Source organism: Papilio polytes, unplaced genomic scaffold (genome assembly GCF_000836215.1).
Source record: "Papilio polytes unplaced genomic scaffold, Ppol_1.0 DF824135.1, whole genome shotgun sequence".
Classification (NCBI taxonomy): Eukaryota; Metazoa; Arthropoda; class Insecta; order Lepidoptera; family Papilionidae; genus Papilio; species Papilio polytes.
Window position 1 is genome coordinate 1,100,039 of NW_013525069.1, and position 26,824 is coordinate 1,126,862.

The 26,824-nt window shown below is 39.4% G+C and overlaps 1 protein-coding gene and 1 long non-coding RNA gene across 2 annotated transcripts in view; both read left to right on the forward strand.

The window, feature by feature from the left end:
- Positions 1 to 25,880, forward strand: part of LOC106111999 (Down syndrome cell adhesion molecule-like protein Dscam2) — a 37,634-nt gene extending 11,754 nt beyond the window's left edge. Inside the window, exons 3-19 of the mRNA XM_013294228.1 lie at positions 8,832 to 8,974; positions 14,287 to 14,448; positions 19,160 to 19,306; positions 19,410 to 19,527; positions 19,610 to 19,820; positions 20,460 to 20,673; positions 22,830 to 22,983; positions 23,065 to 23,213; positions 23,384 to 23,474; positions 23,796 to 23,962; positions 24,069 to 24,214; positions 24,312 to 24,447; positions 24,591 to 24,710; positions 24,846 to 25,013; positions 25,094 to 25,238; positions 25,337 to 25,485; positions 25,609 to 25,880. Of these exons, the coding sequence (XP_013149682.1) occupies positions 8,832 to 8,974; positions 14,287 to 14,448; positions 19,160 to 19,306; positions 19,410 to 19,527; positions 19,610 to 19,820; positions 20,460 to 20,673; positions 22,830 to 22,983; positions 23,065 to 23,213; positions 23,384 to 23,474; positions 23,796 to 23,962; positions 24,069 to 24,214; positions 24,312 to 24,447; positions 24,591 to 24,710; positions 24,846 to 25,013; positions 25,094 to 25,238; positions 25,337 to 25,485; positions 25,609 to 25,880 (2,692 nt within the window). The remainder of the gene's footprint in view (positions 1 to 8,831; positions 8,975 to 14,286; positions 14,449 to 19,159; positions 19,307 to 19,409; positions 19,528 to 19,609; positions 19,821 to 20,459; positions 20,674 to 22,829; positions 22,984 to 23,064; positions 23,214 to 23,383; positions 23,475 to 23,795; positions 23,963 to 24,068; positions 24,215 to 24,311; positions 24,448 to 24,590; positions 24,711 to 24,845; positions 25,014 to 25,093; positions 25,239 to 25,336; positions 25,486 to 25,608) is intronic.
- A 150-nt stretch (positions 25,881 to 26,030) lies between these two features.
- Positions 26,031 to 26,821, forward strand: LOC106099272. Its single transcript, XR_001225368.1, has 3 exons — positions 26,031 to 26,163; positions 26,488 to 26,558; positions 26,731 to 26,821. It is a non-coding gene; the product is annotated as an uncharacterized LOC106099272 (long non-coding RNA).
- Positions 26,822 to 26,824: the final 3 nt, after the last annotated feature.

The window sequence follows — 26,824 nt, forward strand, 5'->3', positions numbered from 1 at the left end:
ACGGTCGAATTGAATACCTCCTTCTTTTGGGAAGTCGGTCAAAAATTGAGAATGACACTAGAACAGAAAAAATTAAACACTTCTTAATTTTGTTTACTAAAATAACGGGACAAAAGTTCTTGAAGTGACTCTTTCTTATCAATTCATGTTATTTACATGTTTTTTTTGCATTACAATCGGAAACAAAGTCGTAATGTTATTTACTACATAGGAATAGAATCACAGTTAAGTTAGGTTTTTAAAAGGTTAGTAAAAGTTTAAAGTCGCGGGTCAACCAATTTTAGGCGGTCCTTTGCCCCCTTCTTTCAAAGTAACTACTTGTACTCGTAGTAAACTAAATGAAGAAGATATATTCCTGGTCGATTAGTTTACTCATCATAATAATTTAAAACGAAATCGTTACCATAAATGAGACAAAGTATATCCGTCGTATGAGTCAATAGATTGCTTACTACACAAACATCGTCGGCGCGGCTTCCGGCGAGAAAGTCAACAGCGCCCCTCGTTGTGTCCGATTTATATTTGACTTGTGCTAACTTGTGATTGCAAGTACAACTAGCAACATTGCTTATTTTTACAAAATTACTGGCTTTAGCTCATTTTATTATGTGCCTTGTAACAAAAGCTAAATCTATACTAATCTTGTAAAATGAATATGTAGTACATTTGTAACAAAGAAACTCAAAAGCTACGAACCGGTTGCTAAAATTCTTTCACTATTAGATAGCCTCATTATATTTAAGTATATTAGGCTATATTAATTTACATAAATATTCTTTAACCAAGCACGAACGAAGTCGCGAGCCAAAGTTAGTATTTTATATGTTGTCGTATGTTATAAAATATTATAGTGGTTATTTGTAAATATGCGATCATTACTTTGTATCGATACATCGACAGATTCGACTTCGCAAACCGGGTCAATGTGTCTTATCATCGGCGTCGGCGTCGGCGTCGCCTAATGGCGTCCATCAATCGCCGTAATGTCAGTATACATCCTGCCCGTGCTTCACTTACTATATTATATTTACACTAGCTTTTGCCCGTGACTCCGTTCTCGTGTAATTAAAAAAAGTCTTCCAAACTATCCTCTACGTCCATGCCAAATTTAATCGAAATCCGTTAAGCCAGTTTAGGCCATAAAAAATCCATACATCTACCTAAACTTTCGCATTTATAATATTAATAAGATATAATCAAATTATACAAATTTCAGGTAAATTTCATTTTAGTTAGGTTTAAGAAATTCGAAACTAACAATAGCGATATTCTTCCAATTGTTTACAAGTCTCGAAATTCATACTTCTGTTGAAAATAATGTAATGAAAATTAATAAAATAACAAAACAAAAGCAGTGAGAATTAAAGAAAGCGTCGCAATTTCGTTTGAGAGCAAAAGGTTCTCATTGTGAGGAGCTTCATTGTTTTGTCACGTCGAGTTACAATTGTTTTACTGTACGCTTTCCTTTTATTTCCTTGTTCGTCGATGTCGATATCGTAACAATGTTACTGTTTGAGTTAAGTTGAAAACAACTTCTTCAAATATGTAGACAATATCTTATTGTTTTCGCGAAATATTAAAGTTGTATTCGACACTTTAAGTAGCAAACTGTAGCGTGGAAATAAATCTTACCTATCTCTAATATATAAATGTTTGGATGGATGGATGAATGTACGCTGAAAGGAATTCGATGATTATAGGCATAGATGTAGAGCATAGTCTGGAAGCACACCTACATAGGATACCTTTGTTTTTTTTTACTCCACGCGGACGGAGTCGCGAGCGAAAGCTAGTATTTTGAGAAACGGAGATACAATCGATCTACCAACATCCCGACTTCAGAAGAAGTAATAAATATGTAAAGGAGTGACCGCAGTCATTTTTCATTTTATAAATCTTGTCATGTTCACTTCAGAAGCTCGCTCATTTGGAAGACGTCACTTTAAGGCCCAAAACAAATTGACAGCTATTCATCCCTTGTCTCTTGAATAAAGGTTTTACTTTAGTGATGTTTACTGTCGTCTCTACAAATATTCATTGTTTTATGAAATACTCATTATCACGATTTAGATCTGTACATTATAAATGAATTTCTTTTTAGATATTTAACTTAGTTTTAAGTATTTTTTACTTAATTAATTGGATACTAAATTATCCATTATTGGTATTTTAAATATCTAAACAAAAATTGCAGGTGTTTCTTGATTGTTTTAAAATGAAAACGTTAATAAATTTTGTATTGTAAAGAGGTAAGAGCAGCAGCTTAGCTGCCGCCCTCTCAGAGATTAGCGGGATGACAGACATTTAAGCAAAACATCCTGAACTGAATTAAAATTAAATGAGAAAGGCAGTCGACGCAATTGGAACATAAAATCTTTGGAACCAATTATTTTATCTTATCTTAAATACTAAAAAAGTAGCAATCTTCAATTTAACGACAAGATATTTATGCATGTTTTAATTAAAAAGTAGATATATAAACTATCTGACTGGACGTAAGTTTATTAAATTTATTTACGACATCCGTTTATATTTTATCCTGGAACGCTTTTTGTCGTAACACTGGAGAAATGAATTACTCATATCAGTCGAGGGAGTCCCGAGTTACGACGATATAAAGTTCATATAAAAATCGTAGATAAAAGGCTCCATTAATTTTTCACAATATATAACAAGATAAGGCAAATATGTCTGATAATCCCCGAATGCTAGACCGGAATTACATCGGAGAAGGTATCATACATCACATGGTAACAAATAATTCTCTACTTTAAAGACAAGGAACCTGTTATTTTCCAAACGCGGACAAAATAAAACGAGATTAGAGTGCCAACAACGACGTCTGTAATGTCTATTTATGTGAGTAGGAATTTCATTCGCTTTCAGAATCGCTTTTTCCAGCAACAGGTGCGAACGCAGAATTCATTTAATCTAATTGAATTCTCAAGTTATAATATTTCGGAAGGACTTTAATCCGTTTTAATACATCTTTAAAGAAATTAAATGACAAGATTTGTTGAACAAATTTACAGCTCCTATCACAAGTTCGAAGTAGTGGCTCGAAATCCGGTTGTCTGTGGCTTTATTTAGTAAGATAAAGTTAATAATTTACAGTTTTTATAAATACATAGTAGTTCAGAAACAGGACGTATTTACCTCTATTGTAATTACAGGAAACGCTGTGAGAGAGAAATTCGGTCCGTCTGTTTTATTGGTTACGGTCTTTAATTTAACTTTTACGTGCGTTCGCAGCCTCCAAATTAAGTTGTTAGAATTGTTCATGCGTAAAATGGGCTCCCAGTTCTACACAATATAAATTGCGACGTAAAACTCCGCTACAACCATCGCTTTCCTCTTAAATAATACGAAATTTTAATCAGAGAAAATGAAAGATGATTGTATAATTTCAATACTTATCCTGTTAAGAACTTACTATAAAAATGACCCTGAAGTATATAACTTTATTATGTAGAAATGTAGTTTAAAAACATCGTTTAGCTCTTGCGAAATGATCTTAAACACTGTCCGTTACCGTCGCTGTTTACAGTTTTCCAAACTTTTACTAAACGCATTAAGATGGCTTCAAGATAAAACACGTTCTGCCTTCGGTCCAATGTTTGCAAAAATTAGCCGTTAAAATAAACAAGTGTTGCCGGCGGCGTTCCCCACGGGGCCCGAGTCAAATTTAATCTTATTGGAAAACGCGCAGAAGTAATAAAAGTTTCCAAAAAGCCGTTCAAAGTGTTAGCGGGTAAAGGTTACCTTATTTTGTTGCTATAGACACTTCATAAATGGCCTTTAAAATATTGTTTGAGCTTACAAATTCATTCTCAAAAAATCTGGATAAGCCAACATTTATATCGTAAAAATCTTCTTAAAATTGGAAAAAACTAGCTATTAAATTTTTTAAATGTCTTCAATAAATAGTCTTTCCTTTTTTGAACATTTAAACTAAGCAGAATGTTACATCATTAAAGGTAAGAAGCGAACATAACTGGTCGGCTTCTTACTAGCTTGCTGTTTACTAATGACGTCATATATTCATATTCTGAGCCGCTTTATAGAACAACATAATTTATAAACAACTGCCACACAATTGCGCACAATATTCTTATTAAATACGTTCAAGAAATCCCCTGAGATTGTCTTTTCATTTATTTTAACGAAATCTTTAAGTACGACTAAGGACGGCATTTATTTACTGGCTTAATTTACCTCCATAAATAGCTAATTTTTAACTATTTACCGATAAGTTAATCTAGTAACGTAACATCACTCAACAAATTAATGGATGAGAAAGTTCACTTCAGAGAATAGAAACTTTAATGAGATTGAATACCGCGAACGGCAAAGTGCAGTGAACTTGAGTGTGAAGTTGTTCGCGGAATGTGAAGCGCTTTAGTGCATCAAATTTGAGGGCATTACGAGCTGTGCCTCACTCGCTGCCGTAAGTGCTCTCACACGACACCACCACATTATCAAAGTTGCATAAACAGGGCGCATATTAAGTCAACAATTTGCGAGCTGATTTTAAGATTACCTCAGTTACTGCTGTATGCAGACTTGCTACAGTTTTTATTTCACATTATTATACTCGTAGTATAATGAACTCAGCTGACATCACTTGACTTTTCTTCTTAAATCAGACCCAACGTAGACAAACTTATGTACGACATTAATCAGGATTTTCGGACGTAGAAGAATCGCACTGAATTACACTTTCAAATGAACTCTGGAATAATTCGTTTGCGGACCTTTGTCACCTAAATATCTTTTCTTTCAGCCGCTATTTTTAGTAATCACATTTTTTTATATTTTAACCGCTAACATGAAAACATTTTTTGGAATACAAAATAAATTTTCCTCAAGCCAAAAATAAGTTTCATAACTAAATTTTAAAAATAAGTATTGTAAAGTAACCAACGCTGAATGTCATCACAATGTAAAAAAATAAATGAATGATGTTAGATCAGATATATTCAATATTAAAACGCGAGTAACAAAAGTTCATCAAAAGCTTTCTCAGTTAAAGCCAACTCCGCTCTTTAAACTCAATTGAAAACTTATTTTCTTTATTTAAAGCTATTTAAGCAAAGGCTTTGGTTTAGTTGAGATTGCGCTGAGAAGTATTATACCTTAATCTTTGATTTCATTGTTCGATTAAAATTTTGTTTTTAAAAATCATGTTGATAACTTTTTTTTAAACAAAGTTTTTGTGCAGTTTAAAGTAGTTTAAGAAAAGGCGTCAAACGATAGATGCATCATCAAATTGGTAACGGAAGTTAGAAGTGAATTCAGTTCGTGAAATAGTAAAGTGCAGCGGCCGGACGGAACTCTTGTCATCAGCACAACGTTGCCTAATCAAAGGACTAACTGCGGAGAGTGCTGGTGCTGAGGCTTTGTGCAATTTTAAATCATGCGTTAAAAGTCAAGCGACTGCGACTCTGTTAATTACTCCTTTTAAATTGTTTTAATTTTACTGAGAATTGTTTTATGTTGTACGAAAGCGAGGCTCTAAACGGTTGACTGCCTAAAGATAGCGCTAGTTATCATAAAGGGCTATCTAGAAGTTCTCAACCTAATGATATTTAAACATCATCATACCTGGAATGTTGTTATATAATTTAATCACCGTTCACATGCTTCAGTTGCGGTAAAAGGCCAGCCCATTAAAAATAATGGTCTCTTTGATCGTAATTTAGCGCCGTACTGCGGCTTCGGCAGTTTTTATTTTATTTTATTGTTCTCGTAATATTTTATCTGCTTTCGTAAGTGTCGCTTATCTTTTTCATAAATTTCAGCCGTTATCTTTCTATAACTGTGCCCATATTATGTTACAATAAAAAGTTATTGCTGAAGGTGAGCTTTTTAATTTAATATTATTTTCAACGCATTACATTGCAAGATCATCCAATGTTTATCACTACGAATATAAATACCAAATTATATTTTTATCTTAAGCAGACAACATTGAATGAATAAAACAATGTCCTCATTTTTCCAATTTTATCGGCTGTTATTAAGATTCAAATTTCTCAATTACGTAAGATATTAAAATATTCTATGCGGGGGGCGCTGTGGGGCGCTACGGGGCGCTGCGGGGCGCTAGGGGCGCTGCGGGGCTCGTCACCTTTTTTTGGTATTAATTTTGTGTTCATGGTACTTTGAGTTTCATTAAGTTTACAATTTGTTCTGTTGTGACGGTAACAGGTGCGGTTTGTTGGAGATATTCCGCGATCTTTTTTTCTTTAATTGAATTCGTGCAAAGGTTCTTTGCTTAGAGTCTTAATATTAAATGGATTGAGCTGAGCATTTCATGATAGCTTAACGAAGAATTGGCGTGAAAAAAAAATATAACAGAAAACCTACCAAATGAAACTAACAACATAAGCTTTTTATGAACACAAATTTACTTATAACCAATTTTATACTCGGACATAAAAAGTGAGGACAAAATTGTAAGATATTCTTTTATACATATTATTAATGCTTTATTACATAGGAAATTATTTAGTAAAGTAGAAAAGGCCATCTTGGCACTTGTGTTATCTTCACTGGCTATAACAAATATTTGTCCGGCGCTCTGTAAGCCTCGTTGAAGCTTCCTTGTTGACCTCCGAAGCCGCTACACAACTTAGCAAATTGCTGTTGACTACTTAATGAATTTAGTTTTAACTACATCTCGAGACCGCGCCGCGCCCTGCCTTCTAAACTCTCAGATAGTCTTAAAGTTTCGATTTGTCAACTTGTAGCACATAGCTTCGTGGCTCGGATCAGTTGTAACTTTACTTGTTCTGGTTTTATGTTGGTGATAAGCTAATACTTAACACGAAGTAGTTCCATTTATTTTGATCGCGTGGCATTTAAAAAATGAATGTAACTTAAAATCTAGAACGGTTGGTATTTAAATTTTAAAAGCCTTAATGATACTTGTAGACACAGAGCTATATTTTTAATTACCTCATAAAACACCTCGCACTGTTAGGCTCAAAGTTAGAAGCAGTTACGTGAAACTTTGTTTAATCGTAGCCCGTAGCTTGTAGCCGTATCTCGTAGCATGTATTTCGTAGAGGGTAAATATTTGTAACCACATCGTTACGACGAGTCAGTCACTAATTAAACGTCAGCAGTGATCAACTCACATACTACATTAATTAATAAGTTAATTTGTTGACTGGAACTGGAATATATTTTATAAGTTGATCGTCTGTGTACTATGACGGAAGTTGAAAAAAAAATATATGTCTCTAAAAAGAGGTGTTGATGTTTGTTATTAAATTTGAAACCACCCAGCGGGTGCACGTTAAATTTTAGTATCGACTCGGTGTCGCACGTCAAACCTACGAGAGTTTAGCTGAGCTGGTGCCGTTACCATGCTAATGTTAATTGTGTATTTTGCATACACGTGGCTTTACCTCCCGACGCTCACGCCGACCGTAAAATTTGATAACGGTTTTAGTAAACTAAACGTTAAAAGTAAGATGCTAATCGGAATAAAATTAAATTAACATAATAAAATGCGATTTACATAAGTTGAATTTCTAATAAATGTAACTGAATGTTTAAATTGAATATGTGCGGTATCTTGGTGACTGCAGGCAGTCCGCTGGCCTCGCGCGGCCCCTCTCGCCACCAGCGCGCCGCTGATAAGCAAGCTCAACATTTTTTCACTTCCGAACCATAAATCGCAAATCATTAATCTTGCTCGCGAAGCCCAAATTCCATTATTACGATTCCTTATTCAAAAGATCTGAGAAAATTGAATATGAACGATTATTTTTTTATTTCCACAACATCTTTGTGAATTTTCCGGGCGGAGGCTTCGTCGTTTATTCCATTGTGTTATTAATTAATACCGGGATTACCGAAAAATGAAATGAAATTCTATTGTTCTATTATAAATGGGGACTTTTTTGACGATGATAAGTCATTTAAGGAAAAACTATGGAAGCAATTATGTATGGTAGATTAAAATCCAGCACCTCAGCAGCGCCCCAGTGTAATTCAGAATTCGGTTGCAAGGTGGTTTCATTTTGACTACTTGACGTGCGTCTGTCTGTGACACATAGGAGTTAAACTTTGAGTACTGTGAAGACTTCACGCAATTTGAATTAACCGATTCCTCACAAACGAACATGCTCACACGCACACGTAGCGCGGCCTCATTAGGACACATCCGCAATTAAGAGGTCGCCGTCACCTCATATCTATTGAAAGGATAATTAATGCCAGTCTAAGCAAGATTTTCACTTTGTATTTTCTCTTCTTGTTCGTATTAAACTTCATTCATTTGAATTAATATCGAATATGAAAACTTTAATTGAAAACGATAAATAAGATTTGAATAAATTTGAGTAAAAACATAGCGAATGATGTCAGTGTCATTTAAATTAATATGACTTGTAACGTTTATAAATGTAAATGTTTATAAATATTGCCTTTTTCTGAACTTTGTTATCAGTGTGGAAGCACGGCACGAGGCAGCGGCGGGCGGGCGGCGGGCGGCAGCAGCGGGCGATTGCCGCTCAATAGAGTTCTTTTATTTCTTGTCACATTCCGAGCATTTTTTCACTTCCAGACCATAAATCGAGAATCATTAATCTTCTTCCCGGAACGCGAATTTCATTATAACGATGCCGTATTTGAAAATGAAATTGAATAAAAATGAGGGATTTAAGCTTTTTTGATTTATCGTCGTATTAGCTATTACCTTTGAATTTAATTATGCAATTGGAACATAGCAGTTGCAATTATTCTTCATAGACTACTATGCTTTGTCCTATTTGTGACTGTGTCACGTGTAAAGTGCACGATATTCGTGTGTATTGCAGAGAGGTGCTGGAGAACGGCACGCTGGTGGTGAGCGCGTTCAGCGCAGCGCAGTACCGCGGCGACGTGCACGCTGCACTATACCGCTGCCGCGCCGCCGGCCCGCTCGGCACCGTGCTGTCCCGCGACATGCGCCTCCAAGCAGGTCAGTCTCTCCCACAATATACACTCCATTTTTTACACATTTTTTCTGTTCTAACTCTCTCGTTTTGTAATTTTCTCGCTAAATTTACCGTCCTTGTAATATAAATATAACACCATCTACAAAGTTATTTAATCCATATCCATCAGATTAGACGACAGGGTCGCGCTGCCAATCCATTAGACCCTTTTAGATAGCGCTTTAAGTTTAGGGATAAGACATCTGTCGTAATTACAACTTAACGGTGAAATTAAGCAAACACGTTTCCGTGAAACATTTACTTATAGTGCCATGTTTACCAATCACGATACTTGTTACTTAAATGTAATATTACTAAAAGTTGCATCAACACAGCATCATAGCATTTAGCAAATGTTTTAAAATAGAATAATTAAAACAATGGACACCATGGTACAGTAGTACTCGTAGTATCGATACATTTACGAACTGCTAAACTTATTTCATGGGAAATGGAAAGAAAATTGTGTAAGCATTAAGCATTTATTACTTGGCATTGAGTCGATGGAGCGTCAGGGCGTGAGGGGTACGCCGCCGGTCCATTAGGCCCTTTCAGCGCCCTTTAAGTTCGGGGCCGCGTCATTCACAGTTATAACTTGAAACGCTTTCGTCCGAGCAAAAGCTCAAGTATTATTTATGTGTCCATTGAGTTTAACTCTCACTTAAGATTATTGCGAACTTTTGACTTGTGTAATATACTTTGATTTTATAACTTGACTTTTAAAGCCAAAAAATCTTCTTAGAGTTAAAATACAAATATGTTTGAAAATTATGTAACAAAACTTAATTTGTATATGTTGTAGGAATTTAATATTTAGAGAAGCTGAATAGTTACATTATCCGCGACTCTTCTACCTTACCTTGCTTCATCTGAGTCATACTAACTTGTATTGTTTCCTAACACGTAGGTTCTGTAAATGTTTTAGCTGAATTTTCGTAGTTCTAGTTCTGAATGTGCGACACGTGAGGGTATCCATAGTTTAGACAAATTCAATGATCGTCGGGGCACAGTTGATCGCGTGTAGGGACACATGCGTACGTGTCTCGCGTGCCCGGAGCCTAGCTGCCGGGGGCGGACTCGCCGAGCTCCGGGCTCCAGGCTCCGGGCGCGACACGCCAACTGAATCATAAATTATACAATCGTCGAGGGACAACAAATGTAACATATAACATGAAGTCTAAATCTATATTTTTTGTCTCTTGTTGACAACTTATCTTTTATTCAAACTTCATTATTGGCAAGGTCAAATAGAATAAACAAACTTTCTCAGTAATGAAGTTGATTTTCAGTTGTAGCAGAATTCACTAGTGCCTATCAAATTCTGGTATATGAACAGTAATTAACCATGAATCAAACAAATAAGTGCGTACCAGTAAAGGCTATTTTGTTGCCAATCTTTTCAATGGGTTTAGATTTACCAAAATGCAGCATCGTTTTTCGACACATTTACACAAAGCTCGATTTACACATCTGAGATCATAAGTCAATACAAAATTACATTTTCTGGGGACCCAAAAATGCAATAATGCGGTACAAAGTAAACCATATCTGTTGACATGTAAGGAATATTTTCCATTGTATCGGTAGACTTGACCCAATATATTGAGAAGGGAGTTGAAATCGTTCGAGCTGGAATGCAAATAGGATTCTTTTTGTGAGAGGCGAGGGTGGAGGGCGGAGGGCCCAATGCCGTGGCGAAGGTTGCGGAGAGGACAGGCGCTGCCAATATCCCTTTATGACGCAGGACGCCGGCCGCTAATGGAATCAGTATCGTAGAAAATTCCCAGCCGCTATTTACCGCTTCCGTTGCTCCTATTTTTGTTGCTTTGTGTGAAAAAGTAAATAATACTTTAATAGGCGAGAATTATGTTTTCTATTCATTTTAGGAAATATAAATTATGCTTGGACACACTGATTTTTTTTATAATTGTCATCAGCAGTTGCTGGTAACATTGTGTTATGTGCAAACAACACGCGATGTCTTACCATCATCGATGACATCATTGATCTTATAATTGAGCGAAAAGATTAAAAACAGCTTTTTGCGAAATCTTCGAAAAGTTCCGCCGACACTCGAACTCGCTTTCCTCTTGACAGCATCTCGACGGCCCTCCTCCGCCTTTTGGTCGCGCAATCGCCCGAAACAATACCCTCTCGCCGCAACCCTACAGAAACGCTTAAGCCCTTATTCCTCCGCCGTAATCAGCACAACGCCTGCTGAACGATCGTTTATTGTGTGCCTGATGTTTGGAAAGATATTATCGCTTGTTGACTCTCTTCTTTCTATAAAATATTTATCACATGAATTCTATTTTAATTAAGAATTTGAAACACGAAACGAAACGCGCATTAGTCAAGTTCCAGTGATATAGATTTAAACACAATTTTCGCAACAATTTTGTACATCAATAATGTTAGGAATAACTTAAGTTTGTGTATTTTCATTGTAAATTTAATTTAGACAAAACACGCGAAAAATTACAAATGCATTTGTTCACAATATTTATGTCGTAAGTGAATGTAATAATAAAGAACAGTATCAAAGTTTACATCAACTTTACAAGTCTCGTAGCAAACATCAACGAGATTTTGGATTCAAAGGAATTCTAAAAAATGGAAAGAGCATAATTATCCGTCATGTTTAAGTCCTGTGTAAGCTCTTCAGTAATCAACTAGTGTAATTGTGATCGGTCTCGAGTAGGGCGGGCGCCGGCAGCCGGCCGCGCCGTCAGCATTCTGCCAGTGGGCTGGAGTGCCAGAGCACCCCCCGCGCACCCCGCACCCTCCGCCGCACAATGAACGCTTTGTCTAACGCTTTAGGGTCATTCGCACCCTTTATTACAGTACTCTTGTAGAGCTCCTTTAAAGTGTGCTCAAATTCCCTTTATTTCAGTCTTAAGTAACTTTGAGTATGATTTTCGAGATTACCTGACGACATAGCAGTAATATTTTTACAGAAGAAAATAGTATTCTCTGTATTATCCTAAGATCAGTAATTACACACAAATACACTGCATTTGATATATTAAATACATCAAAAACGTCTTTTTAATTGTAGTAACTTGCTTCAAGCTAAAATCTAGGACCTCTTTACAAATAACATTGTACTTAGCGTTTATTACAGCGCTCTTTTACACGGAGTCAATAAATTTAAGTCTAAGATATTAATTTCTCTGGCATTTCTCTTCGTTCCTTTAATAAAAGAAAGGAGGCCGGCGTCGCGTCGCGTCGCTTCTCGTGTGCAACAGATGTCCTATATTACTTCTCACTTCCGTAATACCAACTAATTAACCTTTTCTATATTACTTTTCTTCATTAACCGCGTTTAGCGAAACACACAACAATAATTAGAAAAAAGTAAAAAATACATTTAATGTTTATAATTTCAAGAAACCTATGCAATTATAATCTGACCTCTCTTTAAAATTTTTTTATATTATGGAAACCTTACATAAATTTACGAACGTCCGAGTGTCGCGATTCGTGCGTTTTTAATTCGGTTATGAAGCTGTAAACGCGATCAATCAATCTGGACGTAGATGAGTGCGCCGGCTGCTGCAAAATTCATCATTGACAAAATTGCGTTTCAATCATTGTCGCGTACGTAATTTGTTTGGGGAAACTGTGCGAGATATAAACATCGCGAAAGGTATACATTTGATTACTATTATTACTTTACACTCGCGGAATCCGCGACCAGTGTGACGGGAGTATGCAAATAACACTCGGGTGTAAAAGATGCTGTCAGCATACAGTACGTCCAAACAACATACAAAAACATCAATCAAAACTCGGTGACGAAACACTTTTGGTGTTATTTTTGGCGTTGAATTAAAAATTGTCCGGTCACGTCGAATTAGGATGGACCGTAATCACCGTTGCGGTGCGAATTAACGAGGGCCGGCTGATGATAGGAGCGGTGACAGCGGCCGCGGCCGGGACACTGTAATGTAGTCCGCGATGCCCATGAATAATAAACACCCGTCGCCTCGCTGATTTCCCCTGCCGACTGTCGACAACGACGGCAGCTGCCGACACTCTCAACTTTGACATGACCACTCGCCTCTTTTAGGTTAGCCTACGCATTTGACTAATAATGTTTAAATTTGGACACCAATAGACGAAGCTACGTAAATATCAAAATTGGAATCGGGTGTGAAGTCCAACTAGGCTTACGTTATAATTTCACTAAACAATTCTAAGAAATTGTTTATTGTTTCAAGAGGAATTTCGTTTCGTTTACGTTGTTTATTACGTTAGGTATTATTTACCAAAATGAAAACGTGCCTTTCCAGTGAAATATGAGCTTCCCAAATCAATTTATAGGCAATTTATACAGATCTTTTGATTCCTTTCAGCAAAATGTAACATTTAAAATAATAAAATTGACACAGTGTGTATGTTACCAATAAATACTGTTTAATACTATCTATTTATACATTTGAATCAATCAATAGTAGTAACTTGTCCGAAACTTTTCAAATAATAACGCTCGAAAGATTTCAAAGAGAATTCCAGTGGCGTTTGGAATCGCAAACTAGACTCGGGACTACGCTCCCTACACCCACCGCGTCGCTTGCGTAAGACACCTTCACTTTGATGGTTGAACAAAGCTATTGGTATTTTAAAATCAAACCAACGATGAATTTTAATCATTTCATTATTTGTTAAGAATAGTTAAATTTTATTTCGCTCTTGTATATTTTTCCCGAGGAACAAAGGGTAGGTGAGCGGAGCAAAACAAGCGCTCGCGCTCGTGACAGCAGAGCGCCCTCTCGCGCCGGACTCGGCAACAATTAATTACGACAAGAGATGTTGCGGCGACAGCGAGTGATGCTCCACAACTTGCTTTCTACTAACGCAGAGTCTGAATGTGTGCACTCATATTAATTCGAATACAAATTTTAAAGCACAAAACTTATTGTCCTTACAATATTACTTTTTTGTCGTTTTTATATATTTAACAAATTCTAAACGGATAGATTGAAGAAATAAATAATGTTACTACTAATTGTTAGCTTTTAACTATTTTGTTATATTCTTAAAAGTTATTTGTTGACACTACCACTGTTAAAGTAGTATGGCCGTCCGTCTATATCCGTCCGTATATATGTAGGAAATCATTTGTGTTCAAATATCTAACATAATGTATTAACAATATATGAATATCGGCTTTAAAACTTAATAAGTACGATTGTATAATTATGTCCGCAAAAATTTAAATAAAGGACAAATAAGCAGTAACTATCTTCACAATCAAATCGGTCTCCCGTTGACTAGTTGTGTGTTGTCGCAGTTATGGACGTGTCGTGGGAGGTGCGCGTGCAGACGACGCCGGGCGCGGCTGGCGGCGCGGCGCTGCTCACGTGCGCGCCCACGCCGGCCGTGCGCGCACATGTCCTGCACACCACATGGTACAAGGACGGTCTCACGCTTGCTCCCATGGCTTCTGACACCGGTAAGACTTCAAACGGTAAATCTTGATTCATTTTATCCAATATTATGTTATTGTATTATTAGCCATGACGCTAACAGGTCAAAGTGCTGGATGTAACATGTTCTGGAGCGGCGCCAGCGGTTTGTTGCAGCGCCGGGTGTGTTGTTATAAAGACCAAATTAATTTCACTCGCCGCACGAGGCTTGACAAGGCAGCAGTCGATTTTTTTTTTCGCAAGGGAACATTATTAAGAATTTTTCTCCCCCGGGCTTTAAAGGCAGGTGTTCCGGACACAACCGAGGATGTTTTCAAATTCATTGGATTAGAGCCTTTTAAATGGATTTTAGTGTCTATTTCCAGTTGGAGCGGAACACCTTGGAGAATTTTATTAGTCTCATCTTTTTAATACCGTGTAAGTTCATAAGAATAATTAATTTAATAGTAACTAGTAGAGACACACTACTACTAAAACTGCTATTCTAAAGATTTCAGAGGTACATAATGTATTTGAAGTGTCATCAATAATGGTTCATGGTATATGGGTCACAGGTCCGCTAGAGCAGGCAGCGGCCGCAGTATCTGAGGCATGTCATAACTCAAAGGCTTACATCGTCTGCGGCCGGGTCTTAATTAATACAAAGCCCCCTTTGGACTGTCACATGATCGCTTGCAAACTGGACCTCTAAAATGTCACTAGCATCTAGGTTTTACATTGCTTCAGTAAAATTGACTAGTAATTCTACGTAGTTAGCAAAATTAAATGATTGACCATCTACCTAAAATAAGACATAGCTAACAACGCATTTTGAAGTTGTTTTAAAAATGAATGGTTTTACAATAATAATTAATTCATCCGATGTGAACATTGTATAAATATCTGGTTGATTCAATGTCTATAAATATTAATATTACAATAGAATAGACAATATGTTATCCAATTCACTGCTATTACAACGTAAACTTACTTTAAGCGTACTCGGAGGCGCCATTTTAGCGTCCTCGACCTGTTTCACGTTTATCCATAGTACGGCAGCGCCATCTCATAGGATTAACAACAATAGTGAGATAATTGAAGCGAAGCCTGAATTTGTAATGAAGGCGAGGCTGAGGAGCTCAACTACAGCGAACTGTGGAGACATGTACATGTATGATACGATACTAACGCCGCTAGTTGCAGGTTAATGCCTCAACTTGATTAGTATTTAGTTTTCATTACAAAATAAGACAGTCATAACAAACCCAAGGTTCAAACTTATAGCTAAAAGATCCAAATCCAGCCTAAACTGTCTAAGACTGTCTTTGATTTAAATAATTGTCGGGTTTTTTTAAGTACTGTTGTCTAATAAAATTAAATTAATAACAGTTTTGCAATAAATAGCTATAAGGAATAACATTCCGTCTAGAAGAAACTCAGTCCATAAATAAGAAAGCGAATTAAAATGATTTAGAATAGAGAGCGCGGTTGTGTCCAAACAGTGCGGGAATAAGATTGCAAATTAAAAGTCCCGGCCAAAGTAAAGCGGCGCTAATGCAAGTTTAATGTTCGTGTTTGTTGCAGTCGCGGGGAGTGGCCGCGTCTTGCCACTGCACTCATAAATTATCTGCAGAGATTGGAGGCGGTACTTATTTACTTTTATTGGATAAATACGTCTTCTAAAAGAATACTATTAGGTTTCGTTTACTCTTCTTCGTGCTTCGATGTACATTTATGCACATACGTTATCCTTTCTTTTACTTTTAACTCTTTAATTATTATTTTTTTGTTTTAGACAAATAAAATTACTGTATCTCAAGTTTTAAGACGAGACGAAGTAATATAATTCTGTCCTTTTTATTATATTTGTGACGCCTGGGATTAATTTGAATTAACATATCCCGCGGTTTGGAGACATTTCGGGAAGGCGTGGAGACAATTTCCAGGTAACGTCATTTATGCAGATAACTGTAAGGCTGCAGGCAAGTTGATGAGCTGGTGGATGAGAACCATGTCGCCGCAGGCCTTCCCTCCTTCCCCCACCCCCACCCTCCATACTAATACAACGAGTAAAATACTGTTTGCAATTTTGTTTTACGACAGTCATGTAGCTGGTATGAGCTGAGCAATGATCCCATATGTATTAAAATTTAAATAAAATGAGACATCTATATGTTGCATAAAATACAGATTAACTAATTATATCTATCTATAAATAATTTTATACCAACGTTATAAGCAGAATGTTTCCATTAAGTATGCCCATTGCCCAATAATTTAATTTCCGTAATGAATGTTTGTCCCATTTTTTCTAATAGAGGTAATCATTCCTCAAGGGTGGTCATCATTTGTTTTAGTACATAAAGTTTGCTTGTTGTTTCACGACAATATCGGGAGTTTCTTTCCAACATCATAAAAGTAAATGTCAAAGTAATAAAATAAATGTGTGGAGCTCGTTACGTCCCCGGAGCGCAGTCGCGACATGATGTGATGTATCCTTAGCTAACATTATAAGATAAGCACATTGCATTATGTTATTAATTATTAATGTTGTATGAAACTAACGAAAATTTGTTAGAATCTGTTTTTCTGTCTAAATATGACGTCAGGATCTTCAAGAGTGAAGATACCATCTTTCGACCACATCATCACTTAACACCAAGTAGGATCGTGATCAAGCGTTAACTTAACTAACATAAAAAATTACTATATCTTACGAATCATTGAAATACATACGTATCAGCGTCCTTAGAGCACGAATGCTGTATCTCTACGCTCACCGCGACGTGCTTTGTCCTGGACCAACATTGCGCGAGGCTAGAGGCAGCCATATATGCACATTGTCTCTTTAGTCGTATGTGATAACGTGGTAACAACTAATTATACCATTCCGCTTCGTCGGCTCATAAAATTAAATGCATTGTGCTCGTCTGTCGCGGTTGCGGCAGCTGGCGCGGCGGCGTTCGTTAGCTGGAATCACTAATTGTCTAATTAATGGTGGCTTTGAGTCTTTGTTTGAGGCCCTAATGACACGTTTCATTCTTTTTTGCGATGTCAGTTCAGATACTAGTACTCCTTTATGTTAAGTCTATGAGAAATAGTTGAAATAAATAACACTATAGCAACTCTTTCAAACCCTGTTACATATAGAGAAACGTAAAAACAGATAATAATAAGTAGGACACCGTAACACCGTAACACCGCTGCGCAGCTGTAGATTTTCATAAGCAGCATTATCTCGGCTCCTCGTCGACAATGTAAAAGCTCTAAATGTCCTCGAGCAAAAGTTATTTGCAACAAAAGGCTACAAAAGTCCACTCGAGTGGGGCAAGAGAGTAACAATACTATCAGGAGCATCGGCGACGGCGACAATTGCGCAGGGAAAGGAAAAAGGCGAGTTAAGATGGAATGGCCGGTGAGGCGGCGGGGGCGGGGCGGGTAGCGGGGGGCGGGCGCATTTAGAATTCATTGAAAAACTCGGAGCTGAAAGTTATCTGATCGTAAGCGAAGTCGAGAGCGACCTCGAGTACACTCGCGCGGAACACTGCTGCAAAATATTTGAACACATTAAATACTTTGATAAACGGTTTTTTATCAAACTGTAAGTTTGTTGTCACATCTTATTATACTTTTTTTTGTGACAGACAAGCGAAATTTCAAATTAGAAAAACCCCTTAAATATTTTTAACATGTGTGTGCAGTTTATCTAGGTTTATTTATCATATGTGGAGAAGGAAATTCGTTTCACGATCGACTCGCAAAATATTTAACGAACGAGAATTTAAATTATAGACTAAGACTTGACGTGAACTTATATGTTCTTGCTTTTACTATGAGATTTTTTATACGGGTCATTTCAGAGTATTACAGTAGTTTCAGGTGCTCTTAAATCTTACTTACGAGTACTATCACCTTACATTAGCGTAAACACTACCTGCTTTGTTAAGTGGGGTGTCAGCATGATTGCTTGCAGCATATTTTTCGCGAATAAACTAAATGAAAATTTTCACAAATCTCTATCGACGGCATCGATATCGTCGCACATATCGAGTTCTCGTCCAATTTCCATTGATAGGGCAGTTGATCCCGAATGCTATCGCCAACACGATATGAAAGCAATTTAACCCTTCTTGAGGAGAAAGCGACTATAAAATGCCAAGTGGGGATCCATCGGCGATGCTTTAACGCCGTCGTGCTGTCAATGTGTGAGCGCACTCAATATACTCTGACCTCTAATTTTAATGTCGTGAGCGTCTTAAGTGCGGCTATCTCAAAGTTAATTATCATCATTAAACTAAGTTAATCATCATCATGACTTTTCCCCTTTCAACAAGCATGGTACTTGGTACCTCGTTCTCGCCAGACGATACCCAACTTTTCATTTTCCTCTGCTAATAGTAAAAAGCGAGACAGTATAAGGGCTTCTGAGAAAGGCACAGAGTTAACAACTTCATATTGCCGCAACTTGCTCGTTTGTTCTGCACTTGTCCACATAACGCGAATATGTACTTACCCAACGTATGTCCATGAGTATATTGTAATAAAGTATTTCGGTGAAAACGTTAAAAATAGCGAAGTAAGAATCTGAATATTACTATGATGCAATGTTATAGGTTTTTATAGTCTGATGGCCTGTAAAACGCAACTTAATAGGTCTCCCCAAAAATAGATTGCTGGCCAATTCAATGTTTTAGATCGTCCGATAAGAACTTGGCTAAGGCTTTGGTCGATGTCAGCTGAAGCTTAATTATACCGCAGGTCGGTACGTGGTAGGTGGCGGCCGCGGCGACGTGCTAGTTGTGCGCGACGCGCGGCCTGATGACACCAGCGCCTACGCTTGCGAAGCGCAACATGCGCTTACCGGCGACAAGCGACGCAGCCCGCCAGCCATGCTGGCAGTGTCTCGTAAGTTTTACGTCGTAAAAATTTATCCTTAGAGTCAACAACTCCTCTAGAATATAAGAAAGTTACAGATAAAACTAAAAATGATGAAATCTTCAAATATCAGATTCGACGGGTAGCATGGCTCCGCGCATGCTGACGATATCGGAGGACGAGACGGTGTCTCAGGGTGGCGACATCAGGCTTGTCTGCTGTGCTATCGGCAGTCCGCCGCCGACCTACAGGTCTGCGAAATATATGTTAAATGCAATTCGTTGAAACGATTGCCGTCTTGTTTGATTTCTCATCGACTGTGTTTGTCTACAGCTGGTTCCGGCACGCGAACGGCAGGCTGAGCCCGGTGTCGAACAGCGTGCGGGTGTCGGTGGCGCAGCAGGTCCTGGTGATACGGCGCGCGCAGCCAGCGGATGCAGGCGTGTGGACGTGCCGCGCTCACAACCAATTCGGCGAGCAGCGCCGCGACGCCACTCTTAGGGTGCGCTCGCGCCTTGTCGTCACCGTGCACCCCCAGCTGCAGGTATATACCCGCAACATCAAGCAAGCTGCTGCAATTCGTCGTCTTGTCCTTATCTCAGCACACACTCGCCAACAACATATTTGTCGTATGTGTTCGTGTTCAATAGCAAGTTGCCAGACACTTCAAAAAATTGATTATATAACCTCAAAAGTAGTACATCTTAGACAACTATGTCTGAATACTCGTGAGAAACATTTTGCACTAAAAACATTTCCATTTGCGAAAAAATAGATCATTGGTATGTTCTCTGTTGACGTCGGTTCGGGGATCGAGGGTTAATCAAGTTACGAGACAAGACACGGGCCAGTCCGGCGAGAAGTGACGTGGCGAGCTTAAATGTATACGTTGTTTTACTAATATACATAGTAATCCTATTTACACTAACATTAAATAATGGTACAAAAATATTTTTGCATTTAATACTTTAAAATGAATTCTGCGGCGAAGCGTTTTATTTAGCAATAAATATTTTAAACAAATACCCAGTAAGAAGCGGCAGTCGTAAATGATTAATGAAATGTACCGGACTCCGGGCTTGTATAATTTATTCTGTTGCGCCGTCCCGCGGGATTAGTGCCAGCCCTCGTGTTCACACGGACAGTCATGAACAAGGTAACTGTGTGAACATTTGCTACCTAGGTGGCAAACTCTGGGAGTTCGGTGGTGTTCAACTGCTCCGTGGAGGGCGGCGGCGAGGCGCGCGTGCGTTGGCTGCACGACGGTGTGCCGGTGGGCGGGGCAGAGCGCACGCTGCGGGTGCACGGTGTTGCGCGCGCGCACCGCGGCATGTACCAGTGCTTCGCGGAGCGCGACCTCGACAGCGCGCAGGCCGCCGCCGAGCTGCGTCTGGGAGGTCAGTCGAAATGCTCCTTCCAGAAAATAACTTAAAGAAACAGTATCACTTTTTCTGTAAAAATGATAAGAGGCTAACAAGAAAAGTTTATAAGAAGTTACTATAAAACTGAACTTGCGTGATATAAAATAAATGTTAAACAAAGTTCAATTCACTGAAATAGCTCCAAAGAACGACAGTATTTTCAGTAAATAGGTGCCGAAAGGATTGTAAGAAAAGACTTTTAAGTATTTAAATTTATTCAAGAAAAAACGACAACGGAAGCTCTGAAACTGAGCTTCTCACTCCCAGTTGAAAGATATTCCCGCCAGCAGAGAGCCCGTCACATTGTCAATGCAAAGTGCCTTTCTCGACACCAGGGACCGGTCTAATTGATTTTCTTCGCGGCCATGATGTATAGTTGAAGTTAAGGTAATCGTAAGCGAAATTTTTCCCTTTACTAGACTTAAATAATTCCAAAATGAAAAACAACAGTTTCTTATGTTCGCGGATGACATACGGTGTCGCAGACAGCTCCCGACACGGACGCAAACTTGGTCGCGGCCGCTTTTAATTGCTCTTAAATAATGCTCAGGAATACAGCACAGCTTTACTGCCTAAAAGTTTACGGCACTTCATTATACGTCAGCTGTTTAAGAAAATCTCGGTTAAGAGAAAAAAATGTGTCAAACGTATTCAGTAAAATTATGTTTTTCATGTATTTTATTGCGTATTTTGGATGCAAAGTACTTTATTGTTGTGGGAAAATGTCAATAATACTACACGGTGTCGGGCATATAGCGTTGTTGTTACTGCTTAGTCTCAAGACAGAAAGAGATATCTTAAAATTTGACACCTACCCTTATGAATTCCTCTCTGATAGTAAGATCGTTCAGTTGACAATAATGATCAAGGAACAATTTGCATATACATGATAGTGTGGGGGGGTTCGGGACGGGAGGGGGCGAACCGGGATCCGGGTCAGTTATTGATTAAACTGCGCTGCAGTAATGACTGGACAGGCCATGCGTCACTCCTCGCCTGACAGGTAACCTGTGGCCCAAAGCAATCGAAACAAGTAACATCAAAATCCCAGAAAATTTATTGCGTATAAGTATTAGTTGCTGTCTTTAGAATTTGTCCTTCATTGACATTCGTGCAAAATGGACCAAATCATGATTTAAATTGTCATCATCCAGATAGTTAATATTAATTTTACCATTGTTATCAAGTGGTATTTTTAAGCTTTGCGTTAGCTAAGTTGAAGCATCTAACTTATAATGTGATAAAATGAAATCGCTCACAGTTTATGACCGGGGCTGCAATGTACGTCACAATGCGAGGGGCGCGGGCGGCGGAGCGTTACCGAAATCTATGAAAATCGAGCGCAACTCGTGCACCGCGCTATCTTAATGAATATTGATAAAATAAACTGATTAATGATACAGCAATACTCCGCATCATGCGAAATAACAGCCTTATAGTTTGTTTTTTTAATAGCAATTTAAAAACATTTTGAATCTAATATTTCCTTTCTGTGAATTTCCTATTAGATAAATGCATTTGTTAATGAAAATAAATATCTGTTGTTATATTTTTATTATTACTGCACTAAAGCACGATAAAAAAGTTCTCATAGAGCGAGCGCGACAATCGGAAGCTATAAATCACTAATGGAAAAGCCAAAACAGAATCCAATCAACGTGCGCAAATGCCGCCAATGGCACATAAACAAAGCGGCGCGGGCGTGGGCGAGCGACGCTGGCCGGTGGAGGGCGATGTACGGCGTGTCGTTTGTCACCGGCCACGCGTGCGCTACGCCATTAACGTGGGTAATATTGCCCTCCTAACGACGACACATCATGAAGGCAGTTGTACAGAAATATATGCGGCTTTCTTCATCACTGGACTGGGAATTGACCGTTTACCGTTTGTTATAGCGCTCGTGATCGTATACTCAGTTTATTTTATGATAGTACTGTTAACAGCGGAGAATTCTTATATACCAGGAGATGTTAAATTTATTGCGCATAATGTTTCAATTTCTTGTATCGCTCGAACCATAATTATATTTTACAATTCCAAAAGAGTTGCCGTAACTGTCGTGAATTTACGAGGACGATAATATTATGATAATGGTATTTTAGCGTTAACTTATGTCAGTATATGAACGACAGACACGGCGCCGGAGCTGCACTATACCTTCATCGAGCAGGCGCTGCACCCAGGGCCCGCGCTGGCGTTGCATTGCGCTGCGTCCGGTGCGCCGCCGCCACGCTTCACCTGGCTGCTGGACGGACAGCCTATAGAGGAACTCAACACCCCACAGAGGTTCCCTACTTTCCTTGTCTACAAAATCTTACGAAATCTAAATTTAGGATCATCATTAAATGAAAAGACGTTGTACTTTAGGAGTATCAGCCAGTTCATGAGGGCGAACGGCGACGTCGTGAGCTATCTGAACATCACGTCGGTGCGCGCGGCCGACGGCGGCCGCTACACCTGCCGTGCGCACAACTCGCGCGGCGCTGCCGAGCATTCCACGAGGCTCAATGTTTATGGTTCGTCGATACTTTGGTTTTTTTATTAAGATATGTGACGTGCTTTTATACATAATAAATAAAATAAAATAATATATTTTTTTAATTTTATTAGCTATCATAATATGTAACAGATCATCTAAATCTATTCTTTAAAATAAATTTGAATGTGTGACCGTTGTGCGTGGCAGGGCCGCCGTCCATCCGCAGCATCGGGCCGCTGCGCGTGGTGGCCGGCCTCAACGCGACTGTCTACTGCCCCTACTCCGGATTTCCAATCAGGTTGATGGAGGTGCATTTGTTTAGAAAGATTATAAAGTATGTTATACCAATCATGACTTCAACAGCTATGTCAATAATAACTTTCAAACGATATCTTATTAACGTTAGTTTTTTTAGAATGAGAGATTTTAATGTTTAATTCGAATAGCATTGGAAACTATTATTTGAATCTCACACCCTAACCAATAGCTTCGCTTTTCTAATAATACAAGCGTTAAAATATTGATTTTGATAAAATAAGAGACAAGACTCTGCAGCGCATCTCTAGTCGTTTTTTACTCGCATGTCTACTTCCACTTCTCAATATCGTGTGACTGTTAGCGAGATCCGGTGGCAGCGCGGGGCTGCGGGCGGGGAGCGCGCGGCGGGCGCGGGGGGCTCGCTACGACTGTGGCCGGCCGAGCCCGCAGACGCTGGACTCTATTCCTGCCGGGTCACCGCGCCCTCTGGACACTACGCTCAAAAGGACGTGCAGATTTTTGTTAGAAGTAAGCAATTACAAGTTACGAATTAAAAACGTAGTTAATTCATTTGCATTACTTTCTAAACTAACTAACGAGAGTACTAATGAACGATATATTACAATGATTTCAGATCCCCCTAAGATAGCGGGCTTCTCCTTTCCATCGGACTTGGTGGAAGGCAGTTCAGTGCAGGTATTGTGCGGAATTACGTCCGGCGACAAGCCCGTCTACTTCTCCTGGCTCAAAGATGGTCAGCACATACCTTCTAACTTGCAGGTACAGTCTACAAGATAAGTTATACAGTTTACCAATTACTGTATTTGCTGAACATGATGATGATGATATATGTTAAACCACATATATGCATTATCAGGTACAAGAGAAGTCTCTGGATGAGTTCAGCTTCTTGATATTTTCGCACGTGACGTCCCAGCACAGCGGCGAGTACACGTGCGTGGCCAGCAACACCGCCGCCGAGGTCAACCATACTGCGCGCTTGGCTGTCAAAGGTTACCTTTTTCTTTTTAATACATTATTTTATTGTCACTTCTTTATTGATCTTTTATTTCTTATTCAAAATATTGATTCTAGTTTGAATTTCCCATAGTTTATATTAATAATCCCAAGTATTATTTTTGTTTTGCAATTGCAGTCGCTCCATCATGGGTGTTCGAACCTCAGGACGCATCAGTCCTGCTGGGCACACAGGTCATTGTGCATTGCTCAACCAAGGGCTATCCCGAACCCCAGATCGCTTGGTTAAAGGAACAAGGTACCAAGAAATGGCATCAATTTCGTAAATGCTAAGTTACGTTTGTTTTAACCTGTAAAGTTCTAACAAATCAATAACGCTCTGGTACTTCGGCTATATTTAAATGGATATTTATGTATATATTTCTCCGGACAGGCGGCGAGTTCCGGGCACTACCGCAGCTGGAGCCCGCACCGCTGGTGCTGCGGAACGGTTCACTGAGTGCGCCAGCGGCGGCGCGCGTGCACGAGGGTCGCTACATGTGCCGCGCGGATAACGGCGTCGGCAGGGGACTCTCTAAGGTCATCACTATCTCTGTTAACGGTAATTGTAATATATTTCAATCTTAAAATATTATCGCTATGGGGTTTGTTTTAGTCTTTGACTACTCTATGGTATTTCAGAGCCGGCGCATTTCGAGTTCTCGTCTCGCAACATGTCTGTGCGGCGCACGGCGGGGGCGGCGCTGGCGTGCGCGGCGCGCGGCGACCCGCCCATACAGCTGCACTGGACGCACAACACGCAGCGCCTCGACCTCTCCACTTACAGGTAATAGACACATTTTCTTTCTTATGTAAATCAACAATTTTTTATTTTATATGTTGCACGAATTAGGGTTAGTATATTATGTATGTGTATGTTTTCAGGGTGTCTGTTTCGGAGAAACGTTCAGAGAGCGGGGCCAGCTCGACGCTAAGCATCGCGCACGCCGAGCGCCGCGACTCCGGCGTCTACCGCTGCCGTGCTGAGAACGCATATGGCCGCGACGAACTGCTTATCTACCTCGCAGTACAAGGTTAGTGTTTGTATAAACAGGCATGTATTGATTTAGTATCTGAAAGAGCAATGACTATCGACTAATGCTTTCCTCATTAGCTAATAACGATTGTCAGATTTCAAATAAGTAATGTTTTGTCAGAGTTTCCGGAGGCGCCGCGCGGGCTGCGGGTGGTGGGGCGCACGGCGCGCGCGGCGCGGCTTGCTTGGCGGCGCGGCTACGACGGCAACGCCCGCCTGCGCGCGCACCGCCTGCAGTACCGGGTCGTGGGGGCCACGCAGCACGCCACGCCGCTCGGCATACAACTCGGCAGTCAGCTCGGCACACAGCTCTCAGCGCCGCGCCAGCAGCAGGCCGACTGGACTGACGCACCCACGAGGGAGATATCACCAGATCTAGTGCACCAGAGGTAATTAAATAAAAGGGTTAAATACTGAATCAAATACATTTTGAAATAGATATTTTTGTACTGTTAATCATGCCCTAAAAAGGAATAAATTAATGACATCATCAGGCAGGCGTCATTAGAAATGGTGGGGGCGGAGGGGGAAGGGGAGAGCGAGGGGGATGTGGTCCTCGAGTTCTTGCTGCAGGGTCTGCGACCGGCCACCGCGTACGCGCTGCGCCTCGCTGCCGTCAACGACATCGGCGACAGCGACTACTCCGACCCCGTCATCGTGCACACCCTGGAAGAAGGTCTTTGCTGAACTTTGAAATACAAAATTACTCACAGGCGTATAGATACTGTTACTAGTATGCACCAAGACTAGCGACGAATGCGACATTACAACAAGACGCCAGATTACACGCAGACCATAAATTAACAGGTTTTTACTGTATTTTTGTTCTATGCTATGTGAAGAATTGCATTGCGACGAATGTAATAAATTTTAAATCCTTATTTCTTATCTGACCTCTTGTTTCATTTGTCTATTAACTTCAGTAATCACATTATATCCATTACCTTCTTATTTGAATTAAAGCTATAATGATCAGTCCATAATGAAAATGGTGTTTCAGAGCCCTCCGAGCCACCTCGCAATATTGAAATACAAGCGGACGCGCCCGGCGAGCTGCTTGTCAAATGGCAGGTAACAGGTCTTATTTGAGCAAAAATTTTCTAAACTGGATATACTTACTATATACTGCTCCTCGAAATTTTTTTAAACTCTATATATACTGTGGAAAAAGTAAACTGGCGATTTAGCGTGGTAGCGACGTTATCAATAGCTTTAGATATTAACACAATGTAACCTCATACAGGCGCCTTCGCAAGAGTCGTGGAACGGCGAGCTGCTGGGCTATGCAGTGTGGTGGCGCGGCGACAACGCGTCTCACGCGCTCACCGTGCCCGGCT